The sequence below is a fragment of the Polypterus senegalus genome, chromosome 17 (genome assembly GCF_016835505.1).
Source record: "Polypterus senegalus isolate Bchr_013 chromosome 17, ASM1683550v1, whole genome shotgun sequence".
Classification (NCBI taxonomy): domain Eukaryota; kingdom Metazoa; phylum Chordata; class Cladistia; order Polypteriformes; family Polypteridae; genus Polypterus; species Polypterus senegalus.
This window is the reverse complement of record NC_053170.1, coordinates 60,563,996-60,582,999: the sequence shown is the minus strand read 5'-3', so window position 1 is coordinate 60,582,999 and position 19,004 is coordinate 60,563,996. Positions and strand designations below refer to the sequence as shown.

General features: G+C 39.1%; 1 protein-coding gene across 1 annotated transcript in view; it reads left to right on the top strand.

The window, feature by feature from the left end:
• aspscr1 (ASPSCR1 tether for SLC2A4, UBX domain containing) overlaps positions 1-19,004 on the top strand; it is a 796,571-nt gene that overhangs the window by 676,003 nt on the left and 101,564 nt on the right. The window contains exon 15 of the mRNA XM_039739373.1: positions 1,838-1,907. Within this exon, the coding sequence (XP_039595307.1) occupies positions 1,838-1,907 (70 nt within the window). The remainder of the gene's footprint in view (positions 1-1,837; positions 1,908-19,004) is intronic.

Genomic DNA, 19,004 nt, shown 5'->3' with positions numbered 1-19,004 from the left:
CACTGTACATAGCCAACAACATATCTGGAAAAAGCATTGAAATGGCCTTAGACAAAGTACAATAATGGAGCGGCTTTGAGAGATTATGCAGCCTTTCTTGTTAGTTGTATGAATGTCATGTCTAAGGTAGAGAAAGGTGCAGAATTCAACACTAATTCAAATATTCATACTGTACTATCGAAGCTCCCTTTTCTCCTATGAGATAAATGGAAATTATTTGCCTACAGACTTCAAGAAAGGGAAGACAAAAGGGCAGGCATAGCTGATCTAATTAACTTTTTAAATAGGCAGGCTAAAATATTGCATCCTGTGCATGGAAGTACAGTGGAACCTTGGGTCACGACTGTAATTCGTTCCAAAACTCGGTCGCAACCCGATTTGGTCATGACCTGAACTAATTTCCCCCACAGGATTGTATGTAAATACAATGAATCCGTTCCAGACCGCACAAACTGTATGTAATTTTATTTTTTTTAAAGATTTTTAAGCACAAAACTAGTTAATTATAAAATAGAATGCACAGTGTAATAGTAAACTAAATGTAAAAACATTGAATAACACTGAGAAAACCTTGAACAGAGAAAACTAACATTGCAAGAGTTCACGCTACAGCCTTATGAACCGCTCGCTGTAAACACTTTTTTAATTGAGTTTTAAGCACATGGAAAAAATGAAAATTTGAAAATCCTTAATTTATACAAACGCTAGCCATAAACAACCAAGAAAACTAACGTTGCAGCAAATCTCCATGAATCTTCCTGGCTTTCTCGCATAACATCGATTCGCTTACGCTATCCCCTGTAAGTTGCTTCTCGTTCCACCACACTAGGAACAGTTTTTCCACCTCTTCCAGCACTTGAGGCCTCTGCTTGGTTAACACTATAACTCCTTTTGCAACATCAGCTGCTGTAATGGCCTCTTTCTACTGTAGAATAGAATTAAACTCCTTGTACTCTGCGGCAAGATCATTAACACGAACGCCACGCTCATACTTTTCAATAACTTCTTTCTTTAATTCTGCTTCTTTAGTTCTTCAAACCTTTCTTCTCACCAACACTACCACTCTTCACTTGCTTAGAGGCCATGGTTAATTGCAAAATTAATGCAGAAGCACACGAAATAGAGCACAAAGAGTTCACAGCGAATGCACACACATCTTACCAAGAACAATGTACAGGGAGAGACTTAACACGTGCAGAAATCATCAGCGCGTACAAACCGGAAGGGAAACTGGCTTGTTTGTCACCTGAGTGTGTGGTCGTGAACAGATGCAAAAGTTTGGCTAACTTATTGGTCGTAACCTGATTTGTACGTGTTCCGAGACGTTCGTGACCCAAGGTTCCACTGTACTAAGTGTCAAGGTTTAGGAGTAGCCAAGGCTTTAGTGGCCACTACACAAGAACACAAAATGACAGAAACAAAATCTGAGATTATGAGCATTATGATATTCCTTTCCCCTTCTTATAGACAGAAATTTAAATTGGCTAAACCACAAATAAAAACAGTGCCTCCTGCAAATGGACTAGTGAGGCTTTGGAAAGACTACAGGATGGCCTGGATTCTACTCTCTGGGAGTTATTCAGAGATGCCTCTGATGGATTAGACGAGAACATAGACACAGTTACTTCTTTCATAAGTTTTTGTATTCTTAACAAAACTATCAATTACAATAATGATAAACCATGGCTGTACCTGTACGATCCATAATTAATTTTTTTTTTATTATCTTGTATTAAATTAGCTCTGTGTAAATTTCATTTAAATTAATATTTGAATTTTATTTTAGTAGCGCAGAAACATCAAAAATAAAAATTGCTGTTTTAACATTTTCCATTAGATTACTATTTGAAGAAGGAACTATTGGACAGTGCTGTTACACCTTTTGAAGCAGATGATCTTATTGCAAGGTATGTATCTGTTCAAAGGGTAATATTTAATTCATTCTAATATGATTTAGTACATATAACAGGGTCTTTCTTAATTAGCTGTAGATTAGTTATATGCTCATCATATCATTTTCCACAATAGAATTTTACTGTATAATCTAAAGCCCTGAAATGTAATCACTCAAGTTTAAATTATATTTCAGCTATGGTATTCCAGTAGCTCTAGTCTAATATGGGATGTTCATTACACCAAATTTAACACACTACTACAAAATTGTTCTCTATATGTTTGTAGTTGTGGTCCATCTACTAATAGTGTATTTAGTTGCTGGCAAAGAAATCTCTTTTGAACTGATTAAAGAATGTTTTACCCATTGTGTTAGGGCAATGTGTTTTGTATACTCATTGTGAAGCGTGTTGCTGATCAGTATTTCAAAATGTTAAAACTTTTATCTTCAAATAGTTAGCTATTCTACAAACAGGGTTGAATTGGTCTAGTATCCAGGCCACAAAAGTTTATACAGGTCAAATTCCATTATAATGAATATCTTTATAACGAAATTTTCATTACAGCGAAGTATTTTAATGGTCCCGACTGTTTCCTCATATGATGCGAGTATATAGAAATCTTGTTACTATGAAGTACATTCAGCAGATACTTTCATTATAACGAAGTGCCCAAAAGACCTTGAAAGGATCAGTTAGTTCTTTGGCTGCAGCTCAGTTATGCACAATGATCCCCAAACAAAAACATTGTCATTTTTTTTTCTTTCTTCGAACTTTCCTTATACTGTTTTTTTTTGCCTTTTTGTTTCCTTCAGTTTTCAGTGATACCTTTTGCTTATTGCTCGTCAATATTTAAAAAACATCCATTGGAATTTAACTCATTGTCTTCCTCCTATAGACACAGCAGACACGAAAAAACGATAGTTCATATAAAAAAAAACTTTACATTTTTGCAGCTCTCGTTTGCGGCAAAAAAAAAGACGTTGCCAGTGAATTCAGAATTTTACCATCGACACTGTCAACTTTCTTGAAAGATCAAGGAAAAAAGAAAAAAGCAGTTTTTATGTGGTTCAGAGATAACAACAACAACAACAACATTTATTTATATAGCACATTTTCATACAAACAGTAGCTCAAAGTGCTTTACATATTAAAGAATAGAAAAATGAAAGACACAATTATAAAACAAAATAAATCAACATTAACATCGAATAAGAGTAAGGTTCAATGGCCAGGGGGGACAGAAAAAAAAAAACTCCAGACGGCTGGAGAAAAAATAAAATCTGTAGGGATTCCAGACCATGATACCGCCCAGTCCCCTCTGGGAATTCTACCTAACATAAATGAAACAGTCCTCTTTGGATTTAGGATTCTCACGGAAGGGCTTGATGATGATGATGGTCACGTAGACTTCTTCCTTTTAATCCATCCATCATTGTTGGAGCATCATAAAGCTTTGAGTAGGTGGAGATAAAGCTTTGAGTAGGTGGATGCTCGTTCAAGAAACATTCCTATTAATGCGGCACTCATTCGAGGTAAATGTGAGGTTTGTAAACACTCTTGGGATCTCCCCTAACTGGACAACGACACACCGAAGAGCGTCGCAAAGTCCGATCTCCGCGTCTATGGAAGACTGTTTATCTGTTGCCAGGGCAACAGCTGGCTCAAAGATATTCAGCTATGCTGCGTCTCTACGCCAAAGCAAACAGAAAAGATATCGATGGGTGATGCAGCCTGACTGCTATGTCTGTGTATAGCAGAGTGGCATATCACGCTACAATAAATAAGTGTGCCGTTCCTGTTTCAAGCTGAATAAAGTTGGTTTTCCTAAAGTACTGAGACTCAGCCTCATGTTTTGGGGTGCAAGACATGGACTTTAGCGCGACCTCGATCTTTTATGATTTGCTTCTGTGTCACTTCACTGCAGCGCTATGATCATGTTTTTTGCTCTGTCCCGGCAACGAACAAACAATCTTCCACAGACACTGCAATCGCCTTTCAGGAAAGTGTATTATCGCAAGGAAATGCTGAGAAAAATTCTCGTCAGCATAACTTGTAAACAGGAGGAGATTACAAATGAACACAAAAGAAGCTATTGAAATGATTGCAAACACCTGGGCGCAAGTTAAAGAAAGCACTATAGTAACAAAAACAGAATCTCATTACAACGAAATTTTTGTCATAACGAAATAGTTTTTAGGTCCCTGGGAGTTCGTTATAACGGAATTTGACCTGTATCAGTTTTTCATATAATCTCAATTTACTTCTCTAGCCTCCCCAGTTCTCTAGATTTACTTGATTCATATCTTGGCAAAAACATAGATAAAGGTACAATACACTAAAATCAAAACATGCCATACTCTTCATAGAAGTTACCTATATACGGATCTGCAAGTCACAGGAAGTAATTTTTGGAAAAAGTGCATGAAGCATGTAGTGGAGTAAACATTTTAAGAGAAATGTGGTGCCAGCTTTACATGCAAAATAAATGTAAAAGTAAAAAACAGTAACAGTCTTCACACACAGACATCATCATAGTCATTTCATTACAGTCATCACATTTAGCTCCTTTTCTCATTCATGTCACTCCTATATATACAGTGCATCCGGGAAGTATTCACAGCGCATCACTTTTTCCACATTTTGTTATGTTACAGCCTTATTCCAAAATGGATTAAATTAATTTTTTTCCTCACAATTCTAAACACAACATCCTGTAATGACAATGTGAAAAAAGTTTGCTTGAGAATTTTGCAAATTTATTAAAAATAAAAAATTTGAGAAAGCACTTGTACATACTTGGTGTGAAAAACTATTTGCCCCCTTCCTGATTTCTTATTCTTTTGCATGTTTGTCACACAAAATGTTTCTGATCATCAAACACATTTAACCATTAGTCAAATATAACACAAGTAAACACAAAATGCAGTTTTTAAATGATGGTTTTATTATTTAGGAGAAAAAATCCAAACCTACATGGCCCTGTGTGAAAAAGTAATTGCCCCTTGTTAAAAAATAACCTAACTGTGGTGTATCACACCTGAGTTCAATTTCCGTAGCCACCCCCAGGCCTGATTACTGCCACACCTGTTTCAATCAAGAAATCACTTAAATAGGAGCTGCCTGACACAGAGAAGTAGACCAAAAGCACCTCAAAAGCTAGACATCATGCCAAGATCCAAAGAAATTCAGGAACAAATGAGAACAGAAGTAATTGAGATCTGTCAGGTTATAAAGCCATTTCTAAAGCTTTGGGACTCCAGCGAACCACAGTGAGAGCCATTATCCACAAATGGCAAAAACATGGAACAGTGGTGAACCTTCCCAGGAGTGGCCGGCCGACCAAAATTACCCCAAGAGCGCAGAGACGACTCATCTGAGAGGTCACAAAAGACCGCAGGACACCATCTAAAGAACCGTAGGCCTCACTTGCCTTAATTAAGGTCAGTGTTCACGACTCCACCATAAGAAAGAGACTGGGCAAAAACGGCCTGCATGGAAGATTTCCAAGACGCAAACCACTGTTAAGCAAAAAGAACATTAGGGCTCGTCTCAATTTTGCTAAGAAACATCTCAATGATTGCCAAGACTTTTGGGAAAATACCTTGTGGACTGATGAGACAAAAGTTGAACTTTTTGAAGGCAAATGTTCCGCTACATCTGGCGAAAAGGAACACAGCATTTCAGAAAAGAACATCATACCAACAGTAAAATATGGTCGTGGTAGTGTGATGGTCTGGGGTTGTTTTGCTGCTTCAGGACCTGGAAGGCTTGCTGTGATAGATGGAACCATGAATTCTACTGTCTACCAAAAATTCCTGAAGGAGAATGTCCGGCCATCTGTTCGTCAACTCAAGCTGAAGCGATCTGCAACTGGGTGCTGCAACAGGACAATGACCCAAAACACACCAGCAAATCCACCTCTGAATGGCTGAAGAAAAACAAAATGAAGACTTTGGAGTGGCCTAGTCAAAGTCCTGACATGAATCCAATTGAGATGCTATGGCATGACCTTAAAAAGGCGGTTCATGCTAGAAAACCCTCAAATAAAGCTGAATTACAACAATTCTTCAAAGATGAGTGGGCCAAAATTCCTCCAGAGCACTGTAAAAGACTCATTGCAAGTTATCGCAGACGCTTGATTGCAGTTATTGCTGCTAAGGGTGGCCCAACCAGTTATTAGGTTCAGGGGGCAATTACTTTTTCACACAGGGCCATGTAGGTTTGGATTTTTTCTCCCTAAATAATAAAACCATCATTTTAAAAACTGCATTTTGTGTTTACTTGTGTTATATTTGACTAATGGTTAAATGTGTTTGATGATCAGAAACTTTTTGTGTGACAAACATGCAAAAGAATAAGAAATCAGGAAGGGGGCAAATAGTTTTTCACACCACTTTAAGTATTCACAGCCTTTGCCATGACGCTCAAAATTGAGCTCAGGTGCATCCTGTTTTCTCCTGATCATCCTTGAGATGTTTCTGCAGCTTAATTGGAGTCCACCTGTGGTAAATTCAGTTGATTGGACATGATTTGGAAACGCACACACCTGTCTATATAAGGTCCCACAGTTGACAGTTCATGTCAAAACACAAACCAAGCATGAAGTCAAAGGAATTGTCTGTAGACCCCCGAGACAGGATTGTTTTGAGACACAAATCTGGGGAAGGTTACAGAAAAATTTCTGCTGCTTTGAAGGTCCCAATGAGCACAGTGGCCAACATCATCCGTAAGTGGAAGAAGTTCAAAACCACCAGGACTCTTCGTACAGCTGGCCGGCCATCTAAACTGAGCGATCGGGGGAGAAGGTCCTTAGTCAGGGAGGTGACCAAGAACCCGATGGTCACTCTGTCAGAGCTCCAGAGGTCCTCTGTTGGGAGAGGAGAACCTTCCAGAAGGACAACCATCTCTGCAGCAATCCTCCAATCAGGCTTGTGTGGTACACTGGCCAGACGGAAGCCACTCCTTAGTAAAAGGCACATGGCAGCCTGTCTGGAGTTTGCCAAAAGGCACCTGAAGGACTCTCAGACCATGAGAAACAAAATTCTCTGGTCTGATGAGACAAAGATTGAACTCTTTGGTGTGAATGGCAGGCGTCACATTTGGAGGAAACCAGGCACTGCTCATCACCAGGCCAATACCATCCCTACAGTGAAGCATGGTGGTGGCAGCATCATGCAGTGGCAGGAACTGGAAGACTAGTCAGAATAAAGGGAAAGATGACTGCAGCAATGTATAGAGACATCCTGGATGAAAACCTGCTCCAGAGTGCTCTTGACCTCAGACTCAGGCGACGGTTCATTTTTCAGCAGGACAACAACCCTAAGCACACAGCCAAGATATCAAAGGAGTGGCTTCAGGACAACTCTGTGAATGTCCTTGAGTGGCCCAGCCAGAGCCCAGACTTGAATCCGATTGAACATCTCTGGAGAGATCTTAAAATGGCTGTGCACCGACGCTTCCCATCCAACCTGATGGAGGTTGAGAGGTGCTGCAAAGAGGAATGGGCGAAACTGGCCAAGGATAGGTGTGCCAAGCTTGTGGCATCATATTCAATAAGACTTGAGGCTGTAATTGCTGCCAAAGGTGCATCGACAAAGTATTGAACAGTGTACTTATGTACATGGGATTTCTCAGTTGTTTTATTTTTAATAAATTTGCAAAAACCTCAAGTAAACTTTTTCATTTTGTCATTATGGGGTAGTGTTTGTAGAATTCTGAGGAAAAAAATGAATTTAATCTATTTTGGAATAAGGCTGTAACATAACAAAATGTGGAAAAAGTGATGCGCTATGAATACTTTCTGGATGCACTGTATGTTTATGCCATTCACCCGTCTTTCATTTGAACAGATTCTTGGTCTTTTTTGTTGGGAAACCACTATAAAATGTCTGTCCATCTTCCACCATTTTTCTGGCTATATGACCAGCCCATCTCCATTCTTCTTTACAGTCTCAACAACATATGAAACTTGGATCTAATTAATTCATTTTTTATTCTGTCTTGTTTATTAATTCCCAGAATACATCTTTCCATTGCTCTTTGAGTGACCCTTAACATTCTGGTAGTTTCAGGTTCTGTGTTTCACACCCATGTACCATCACAGTTAAAACAAATTTATTATATACTTTACGTAAAATAAGCACCATGGTAGGCTACTTTTATAAACAAAGCTCAGTTTACCAAATGTACTCTAATTCAGTTTACATCTCCTATATCTAATCAGTGACTTTTAAGCTTTTGGGTTTCAGGTAACCCAAATAAACATATTCATCAGCTATTTATATTTTCTCTCAATTTTGATTCACATCTATTCCTCTGAAGGTGTTACACCTTAGTCTTACTTAGTTTCATTTTTAGGCCCATCTTCAAGCTTTCAATAGATAATTCCTGCATCCATAATTGAAGTTTTTTGGCATGTAGTGCAAAAAGTGCAAGGTTGTCTGCAAATCAAAGCTATTTAATATAAGACACATTAATATTTATGACAATTTCCTCCCAATTTCTTCCAAAGCTTCAGATAAAGGTTTTTTTTTTTTTTTAATTTTTATTTATTAATTTTATTACAATCAATACATAGCAATCAAGTTTTTACAAAAAAAGAATTATGCTAAGAACAGATCGATCCCCACCCTTGAGAGAGAGAGCAAGCCAAACGTGTAAAATTTAAGGCTTGTAAAAATACCTAAATCAACAAATTCTCTGTGCTTTATAAATCATTTCAAAATATTACTGATTAGATCCTGCCATGTTTTGAAAAAGTCTGTACAGATCCTCTAACTGAGTATTTGATTTTTTCCAATTTTAAATAATATAACACATCAGTTTCCCACTGACTTAAAAGAGGAGAGTTTGGGTTCTTCCAGTTTATCAGAATAAGTCTGCGTACAACAGTGTAGTGAATGCAATCACAATTTGTTTGTCTTTCTCCACTTTAAGACCCTCTGGAAGAACCCCAAACACAGCTGTTAATGGGTTAGGAGGGATTGTGAGTCCAAGACTGTCTGAGAGGTAATTAAAAATTTTTGTCCAGAATAATGTTAATTTGGTGCAGGCCCAGAACATGTGACCTAGTGAGGCTGGGGCTTGGTTGCAACGTTCGCAGGTTGGATCATGCCCTGGAAACATTTTGAGAGTTTTAGTCGAGACAGATGTGCTCGATATATAATTTTGAGTTGTATAATTGTATGCTTTGCGCATATGGAGCTTGAGTGAATTCTCTGCATTGCTACTTTCCACTCCTTTTCTGATATATTAATTGAGAGGTCATTTTCCCAGTGTCCTCTTGGATCTTTGAAAGGAAGGGATTGTAAAAGGATTTTATATATTGTAGAGATGGAGTCTAACTCCTTGAAATTGAGCAATAATTTTTCCAGCGTGGATGAGGGTGCAAGATGAGGAAAATCTGGAAGGTTCTGTTTAACAAAGTTCCTGATTTGAAGATAGTGAAAGAAATTTGTAGCTGGAATGTTAAATTTGGAATGTAATTGTTCATAGGATGCAAAGACGTTGTCTATATAAAGATCTCTAAGCAAGTTAATTCCAAATTTTTCCAGATATTAAAACTGCATATGTTTGTGAGGGTTGAAAGAGGTGGTTCTTTGCAGGGTGCCACAGAAAGAAGCTTCTCCGTCTTAAAATGCTTTCTACATTGGTTCCAGATTCTAAGTGAGTGGAGCACAATTGGGTTATTAGTGTATTGCCGATAACGTGTGTTTATTGGAGCACAAGCAAGGAATACAAAGAAGTACTGCAGGATTTTACTTCTATTGCGGTCCATGCCTGTGTATGTTCTTCTATTTGTGTCCAGGTTCTTATCGACTGTATATTTGCGCCCAGTAATAAAACTGGAAGTTAGGTAGAGCCATGCCGCCTTCTGCCTTTTGTCTTTGTAGGGTCGCTCTTTTGATGCGTGGATGTTTAGAATTCCAAATAAATGAGGTTATTGTTGAATCTAATTGCTTAAAGAACGATTTATTAATGTATATTGGTATGTTTTGAAATAAAAAGGAGCTTAGGAAGAATATTCATCTTAACAGTGTTAATTCTTCCAGCTAGTGTGAGATGAAGGGTTGACCATCTATGCAAGTCTTGTTTAATTTTTTCCATGCAGACACGAAATTTTGTTGATAAAGAGCTTTATGTTTACTTGTGATGTTTACCCCGAGGTATTTAAACTGTTCTGCAATGATAAAAGGAAGGGTGTCTAATCTAATATTATATGCTTGAGAATTCACGGAAAGAGTACACTTTTATTCAGATTAATTCTGAGACCAGAGAGCTTTTGAAATTCTGTGAGTGCTGCTAAGACTGCAGGCACAGAATTTTCTGGGTCCGATATATACAGTACCATGTCATCTGCATATAATGAGATTTTCTGTTCCAGTCCTTCTCTGCTAATCCCCTTTATCTGATCAGTATTTCGACAATGTATTGCCAGTGGTTCAATGGCAATTGCAAACAGCAGTGGTGACAAAGGGCATCCTTGTCTTGTGCCACGCTCTAGTTTAAAGTAGTCTGAGCAAATGTTATTGATGCAAACTGAAGCTTCTGGGTTAGTATACAGTAATTTAATCCATGCACAAATGTTCGGGCCAAACCCAAACTTCTCCAAAATAGTAAAAGGGTATTTCCATTCAATCATGTCGAATGCTTTTTCTGCATCCAATGATAATAATATTTCTGGGGTGTTTGATTTAGTTGGTGAGTATATTACATTAAACAGGCGTCAAGATTTGAAGATAAGTGTCGGCCCCTAATAAATCCAGTTTGGTCTTGTGATATTACTGAGGGGAGCACTTTCTCCATCCTTCTAGCTATGATTTTAGAGAGTATTTTAACGTCGTTATTCAGAAGTGAAATTGGTCTGTATGATGCACATTGTAATAAGTCCTTATTTTGTTTTGGAAAGACAGTGATTAGTGCTTGGTAAAGGTTTGTGGAAGAGATTGGTTATCTCTGGCTTCTGTAAATGTTGCTAATAGGAGGGAGCTAGCTGAGCGGAGAATTTCTTGTAAACCTCTGCAGGGTAGCCGTCAGGGCCTGCTGCTTTTCCACCTTGGAGTGACTTTATAGCATCCAGTAATTCTGATAATGACAGAGGTTTATCGAGTTCCTCCACACTAAAAGCGTCAATTTGTGGTATCTGTAATTTATCCAGAAATGCATTAGATTGTATATTGTCTTCTTTAAACTCAGTAGTATATAGGGATTTATAGTAGTCTCTAAAAGTGTACATTATATTTTTGTGTTCGATGATTTTATCTCCGTTCGTGTTAGTAATTACCGAGATTGCGCTATGCACATCTTGCTTGTGAATTTGTTGCGCTAAAAGCTTATTAGCTTTCTCTCCATGTTCATAATAATGATGTCTGGATTTGTAAATTAGTTGTTCGGTTTCTTTAGTTGTCAAGAGGTTTAATTCTGAATGTAGAGCCTGCCTCCTCTTATGTAGAGTCTCGCTTGGTAGTCTGGCATGTTCTTCATCTATTTTAGTAATTTCGCTTTTATCTCTGCTACTTTCTTCGCTTCGGATTTATTTCTGTGGGAAAGATATGAGATAATCTGTCCTCTTAAGAAGGCCTTAAGAGTTTCCCAGAGTATTCCTGCAGAGATCTCAGGGGATGTATTTGTCTCTAGAAAGAATTCAATTTGTTTGGATATAAATTCAGTACAATTCTCGTCAGCTAATAGAAGCGGATTGAGGCCATCTGCGGGTGAGTGTATGGGGCTTAGTAATTTCAGCTCCAAGATCTTGGAGCATGGTCTGAAATAACAATAGCATCGTATTTACAAGATTTAATCTTAGGCAAGAAGTTATTATCTATAAAGAAGTAATCAATCCTTGAGTAGCAATGATGTACTGGTGAGTAGAAAGAATATGTTCTTGAATTTGGGTTTAAAACCTCCAGGGATCTGATAAGTTGTGATCAGTTATAAACTTTGTAATTATCTTTGCGGTGTTAGTTGCGTTCCCCTGTGGAGGAAGTCTTATCTAAAAGTGGATTTAGAACACAATTAAAGTCCCCAGCCATTATAAGTTTATGAGTGTTCAGATTGGGAATGGATGCAAATAAATTTTGTATAAATTCCTTATCATCAACATTAGGTGCATAAACATTTATCAAAATCATTTTACAGTTAGATAAGTCTCCCATGACCATCACATATCTCCCTTCAGGATCCAATACTACATCTGATGCTACAAATGGTACTGTTCTATGTATGAGAATTCCCACCCCTCTAGTTTTCTTTGTAAAACTAGAATGGAACATTTGGCCAGTCCAGTCTTTTGCAGCCGGAACTGATCCTTACTTAGTAAGTGGGTTTCCTGTAAAAATACTATTTTAGCATTTAGACCTGTTAGGTGAGAAAGTACTTTCTTTCTCTTTAATTCGTGATTCAGGCCTTTAACATTCCAGCTTACGGTTAACTGTCCCATCATGGAGACACTGATTCTGAGTTTTTGATGTCATTTATAGTCTTAACTGGAAGTGAAATAGTTTAGGTCTTAATTTCCTATTCCCCAAGAGTTGTTGCCATGCAGCTTATTATTACGTTGATAGTTATAATTATAAAGATTGAGATGATAGATTAGATATAGATCAAGCCTGCTCTCTTTCTCTTCCCCTTAACCCCCACCCTCCCTTTTTGCCTCCCCAGGTGAGGCTAAAACCCACTTCATGCAGTCCCAGTCCTCTGACATACCCAGAGACAGAGCACGCCCAAAGCACATCAAGCCCCCATGCAGTGGCGCTTTAAGGTTAAAAGATAGAGATATCTGTTACCAATATAGTCTTTAAAAGAGGAAAAAGAAAAAAGAAAAGAATTTTGCACTTAATATATATACATATATATATATATATAATCTTCAGCAATTTTAGTGCATTAAGATGATACCCCAGATAATAAACCCAGGTGATGGTGTTAAAGATGTGTCCAAAACAAGCATAACAAGTCTTAATGCAGTAATAGCAATAACAGTAAACCAAGGGTATGATATTGAACAGTCTCGTTTAGGGTACACATGAAATAATTAGAAAAGAAAAAAAAGGAGGAAAACGTAATTAAGCACAATAAAACATAAACATTTAGCGCCCTAGTAATACTAAGTAGTAATAAGTAATAATAATAATAAGTAAGTAATAATAAGAATATGAGAATATATGCTGATAAAAAACCCGTATTTTAAAACAAATAGATCAGACAGTAGATTATTAATCCTAGCTTTATCATTTACCGCCATGACTCACAATTATGTATCAGAATAGTCCCCGGATCAGCTTTCTTAATTCATTTTCTGCTTCCTCCTTGCTAGCGAAAACATAGAAATGACCCTGCCATTCCACTTTCAGTTTTGCGGATACAGGAGGCGTATTTGACATTGGCTTGCCGTAGCGCTGTTTAATATTATAGAAGGCTGCGCTTTAATAGCTGTTGCTAGAGAGAAGTCAGGGAAGACACTGTGGCTATTTTCATATATAATATCTTCCTATATATATAATATAATATCTTTTCTGAGGAGTTCCATCACCTCTAACTTAAATGATAATCGTTCAAAACGAACTATAAAAGATCTTGGTCGGGTCTGACGGTGTTTGATCAGACGCGTGTAAGCGCTGCTATCTCAGATTCTGCTTTAAAGTCGCCCCCGATTATTTTAGAAAAAAGTTCAGTTGCGAATTTCACCGGGTTTAAACTTTCTCGATTCTCCGGCAGGCCTTCAATTCTGACATTATACCTTCTACTCCCATCTTCTAAAGCAGCCAGTCTGTCTCCAAGTTTTTCTCAGAGTTTTTACATTCGAACTGACATTTACTGCTCTTTCCTCGGCACTGGCAGCTAGATGTTCGCCATTTCGATCCGATTCGTGAATGTCTCACTAAGATGCTCCAATTGATCAGCAAGCGTGCTCAGTTTAACCGAGTTTTTCTCAATGCGCTCTTCAATTTTACCCAGCACCTGTCGAAGTTCAAGTTGTACCTCTTGACGCAGCCTTTCAATTGCCTGTTGGATTTCCTGTCGCAGCATTCATTGGCCTGTTTCATCTCCTGTTTCAGTCTCTCATGTGCCTTTGCCGTTGCTTTCTCATTAGCCTTCTCGCTTTTCTTTATATCTTGCGTGAGCTCAGCGAGCAACACTTTCAGTTCAGATAGCTCAAATGTGCCTTCTTGTACCGTAGATGAAGCAGCAGACTCTGCTGAAGCCGGTGTCCCCGCTGCTCCAGTCCCGCGTAATTGCGTAACTGAAGCCGCGGACCTCCCGGCCTTTTCCAGTTTCAGGTAATCCTCTCCAATCGGCGAGCTATCCACATCTGCACTCACGATCGCACCTTCGCTCCCCTTTTCGCTCTCAGCCGGCGACGATGTAGCGGACCGTGGTCCCGAGGAGTCTGTACTTTCGCCCATCTGATCCAGGTCTGTCTCTGAGAGGCCGTATCTCGAACTAGGGCTTGCTGATCGCAGCTTGGATGTAGCTTTAGTCTTGATTCTTTCGACCCCTTCTTGTTAGCCATGTTTATATGTGTTTACATATACTGTAGCGGTCCCTCTCGGGTTGAATAAATACAGGATATAGTTCTCCCAGCTCAAGCCAAGGCTCCTTATTTGCGTGTGGTGCCTGGAGTTGTATAGGCTAAATAATACAATATATCGTTATTTGGAAAACATGAATTTCATGTGTGTTCTGTGTCTACAAATATCTGGTTAAGTGCAGGATGAAAGGAAATGCCAGGCAAGAAATGCTGAACAGAATACCTAAAGCAGTAACTTTTTCCATGTCATACTAATAATGATGTGACATGTATAATATGTGAAGACTTTAATCCAAATCTATACTAATAATGATGTGACATGTATAATGTGTGAAGACTTTAGTCCAAATCTATACTAATAAAAGGCAAAGCACTGACTGACTGACTGATTCACTCACTCACTCACTAACTCATCACTAATTCTCCAACTTCCCGTGTAGGTAGAAGGCTGAAATTTGGCAGGCTTATTCCTTACAGCTTACTTACAAAAGTTAGGTAGGTTTCATTTCGAAATTCTACGTGTAACGGTCATAACTGGAACCTGCTTATGTACATATATGCCGGCCATAGCTTGCAGCTCAGTCTCTGTGTGAGGCGGAGTTCCGTCCCTCATCGTCACGCCTCCCACATAATTGACTCAGCGGCAATCAGATAGAAACACTCTGCCGCCGAGCAGCTCACGTGAACTGACTGTGAACACAGTACGCAGACAAAAAGCAACAGCTCCACAGAGCGCTGAACAAAAAACACATTACACAATTGAGAAGGCAGCAAAAGAATATGAAGCAAGTGACGCATACAAGCATATTCATGAGTGCAACTACTTCTGAAACAAAGCACGGTGTAAACCTAAAGTTTAAATTAAGTTCATAGGCTGCCACTGGCGTTTGTCATGCCCACGACGAATACGATATTCACGAGATACAAGTTTAATGAGAAGACGCAGGGTTTAAACAAGACTTTTGATCACTTTGTAACAGAGTTAAAATTGCTGCAACAGAGTTTAAATTGCTGGCATGCCAGGTCTGAGCTAACATTAAATAAGGCCGTGGACATCGCGAGATTACACGTGATAGCACAAGCACAGCTGAGAAGCTTCGATGCATGTATTCCGAGCGGCTCACATGAACTGACTTTGCAGGACTGGGAAAGGTTAAATTAAGTTCATAGACACGCTACCGCTAAATATTCGCAGGAAAATCCACAACTTAATACCGGGAATGCCTGTTAAACATCTTCACATCCTCACATGTACCGATTTGGGTAGTGAACACTTCGATGAATGAAACCTGTTATCTTTACCACGGTTGACAAACACGAAGTATAACTTGAACACAACACATCCTCCAAATACGAACCTGATTGAAAGAAATAATGATAATCAAATCCTTGATGACTGCAACACTCATAACAGTGACAAAACTATTATATATACAGTGGAACCTCGGTTCACGACCATAATTTGTTCCAGAACTTTGGTCGTAAACCGGGTTGGTTGTGAACCGAAGCAGTTTCCCCCATAGGATTGTATGTAAATACAATTAATCCGTTCCAGACAGTACAAACTGTATGTAAATATGTAAATATATGTAAAGATTAAGCACAAATATAGTTAATTACACCATAGAATGCACAGTGTAATAGTAAACTAATTTAAAAACATTGAATAACACTGACACAAAACACCCAGGCTCCTGCTCAGCTATAGGAGCTGGCTCGCCAAGGCCTCCTCCCTCCCTCAGCTACAGGAGCAGGCAGGCTGACGCTCTCTCTTTGAAGCATACAAGTATGCAAGACACACACACACACACACACACACACACACACACACACACACCCCTTATCCTCCCCCCATCCCTTCCTGTCAGCTGCCCCTCTCTCTGCGCTTGCTCGCCACGCTTCTAATCTCTCTGTAGCACATGCTCAAGCAGCATTTTTTTAAAATGAGTTTTAAGCACAGCAGAAAAAAAACGAACATTAAAACAAATCCGAAGCGCAGTGCATGCAAAAACCAACTCGCAAGCAACCAGAAAAGAAAGATTGCAGGAGATCACGCTATTAAACTTAAAGCCTGATCGCTGTAAACACTGTTTTTAAAATGAGTTTTAAGCACAGCGGAAAAAAGGAACATTTGAAAAAGATAAAAGTAACATTGCAACAAATCGCTATGAACTGAAAAATTAACTTTTGAAAATCCCGTAATACAAAACCACCAAGAAAACTAACCTTGCATGAGTCGAGTTCTGGCATGAAGTGTTTTCCTGCAGGTGTTCTCTCTCTTGTGATTTCTTGGGTTTCTGGTGCTTTTAGCTGGTAGGAGTGAAAGCCTCATGTAGCCATTCCAAAAACAAACTCCTTGTGACCCAATCCGTCGTGTTTGCCCCACATTACTGGCAGTCTGGCTTTGTTTACATTGTGCTGCTTGAAAGCACGAGGGTTCTCAGATTGGTAAATGAGTAAACTGGTAAACAGTTTTTCCACCTCTTGTAATTTCTTTCTTTACTTGATTTCAATTTTCTTCAAAACTTTCTTCACTTGCTTAGAAGTCAATGGAAGGAGAACAATGAACAGAGCTCTTGCAGCCACGCGGCTTGCTAGCTTGCTTTCTCTCTCTCTTTCTTTCTCAGCACGTATAGCCTGCAGATAGTCAGGCAAACACGGGCAGCAATCTCCTCCTCCCTCCCCAGCAGACACGTGGAATTGGGGATGGTTGGCTTGAACTACTGGCTGCAGATAGGCAGGCAAACAGTGCAGCAATCTCCTCCTCCTTCTCCTCCCCCTCCCCAGCAGGCACATGCTCGCTCACTCTTGCTCTCTCTCTCTCTCTCTCTCAGCTCAGCACAGCTAAGGCAGGCAGGCAAGGGAAACTGGCTTGTTCAGATACCGAAAAGCGTGGTTGTAAACCGAGGCAAAGTTTGGCGAGCTTTTTGGTCGTGAACCGAGTTGTACGTGAACCGGGACGTTCGTAAACCGAGGTTCCACTGTATATATATATTTATATATACATATATATGTAGATATGTATATATAGATATGTATATGTATATACAGTATGTGTATATATATATATATATATATGTGTGTGTGTGTGTGTGTGTGTGTATGTATGTATGTATGTATGTATATATATATATATATATATATATATATATATATACACACAGTCCCTGACAAAAGTCTTGTTGCTTCTCTATTTTGTAGAAAGTCCTGCTATTAACCTGACTGTTAATTAATCAACTGGTGTTAGAAATAGCTCATATGAAAAGCTAAAGCCCTCCCAAATGATGTTTAATGCACTGAAATAAATTAGTTTCACTGAAAAAGATTTATCATTTAATCAAGACAGAAAGGTCAAATTTGGGCAAGACAAAAGTTTTGTCGCCTATACAGAAAATGAACAACTTTACTGCAAATTCAAAAATATGTCAGCAAATTAAGTAGTGGTGCTGTGAGATCCAAATTTAATATCTTGTATGACTTCCATGAGCTTGAAGGACAGCATCCATGCGGTTTGGCAAGAATTCATACAATTTATTGATGAAGTCATCAGGAATAGCAAAGAAAACAGTCTTGCATGCCTCCCAGAGTTCATCAATATTCTTTGGTTTCATCTTCCATGCTTCCTCTTTCATCCTACCCCACATATGCTCAATGATGTTCATGTCTGGTGACTGGGCTGGCCAATCCTGGAGCATCTTGATCTTCTTCGCTTTAAGGAACTTTGATGTGGAAATGGAAGTATGTGATGGAGCACCATCCGGCTGCAGAATTTGGCCTTTTTTATGGTTGGGAATATAAGAGGTAGCTAAAATTTCTTGGTATTTTAGACTATTGATGTTGCCTTCCACCCTGCAGATCCCTCGCATACCCCCATATTGGATGTAACCCCAGACCATGATTTTGCCTCCACCAAACTTCACTGTTTTCTGGGTAAATCTCGGCTCCATGCGGGATCCAGTAGGTCTCCTGCAATATTTGCGGTGACTGGGGTGTAATTCAACAGAAGATTCATCTGAAAAATCCACCTTCTGCCAATGTTCCAGCGTCCATCCTTTTAGCAGGCTATGGGCCTTGGCAAATGCCACACGGTTTTTCAGTTGTCTTTTGTTTAGTGCTGGCTTATGGGCACTGATTCGACCATGGAGGCCATTTCGAGACAGAATCCGACAAACTGTTCTGGTTGACACAGGGACTTCAGGTGACCAGGTCTCGTGGAGCTCTGCTGCAGTGAAAAATGGGCTGGCCTTGGATTTTCGAGACAACAAACGGTCCTCTCGAGCAGTTGTCTTGCGGGGTCTTCCTGACCTGGGCTTGTCAAAAACGTCTCCAGTCTCTTCAAATCTTTTTTTTATCCTCTGAACTTGACACTGAGACACATTGAAGGTGTTTGCTACATCAGCAGTGGATTTGGTCTTCAGCCTCTTGATAATCAACACTTTAGTCTCAGGGTGAATCTTAGGCATGTTTGCAGAGGTCTAGTTGCAGTTGATGTGAAAGTCTAGTGTACTGGGATTCTTTTTATACACACCTGAGACCTAATTGATCCATTATTAGTTACAGGTGAAGCTCATATGACAAGG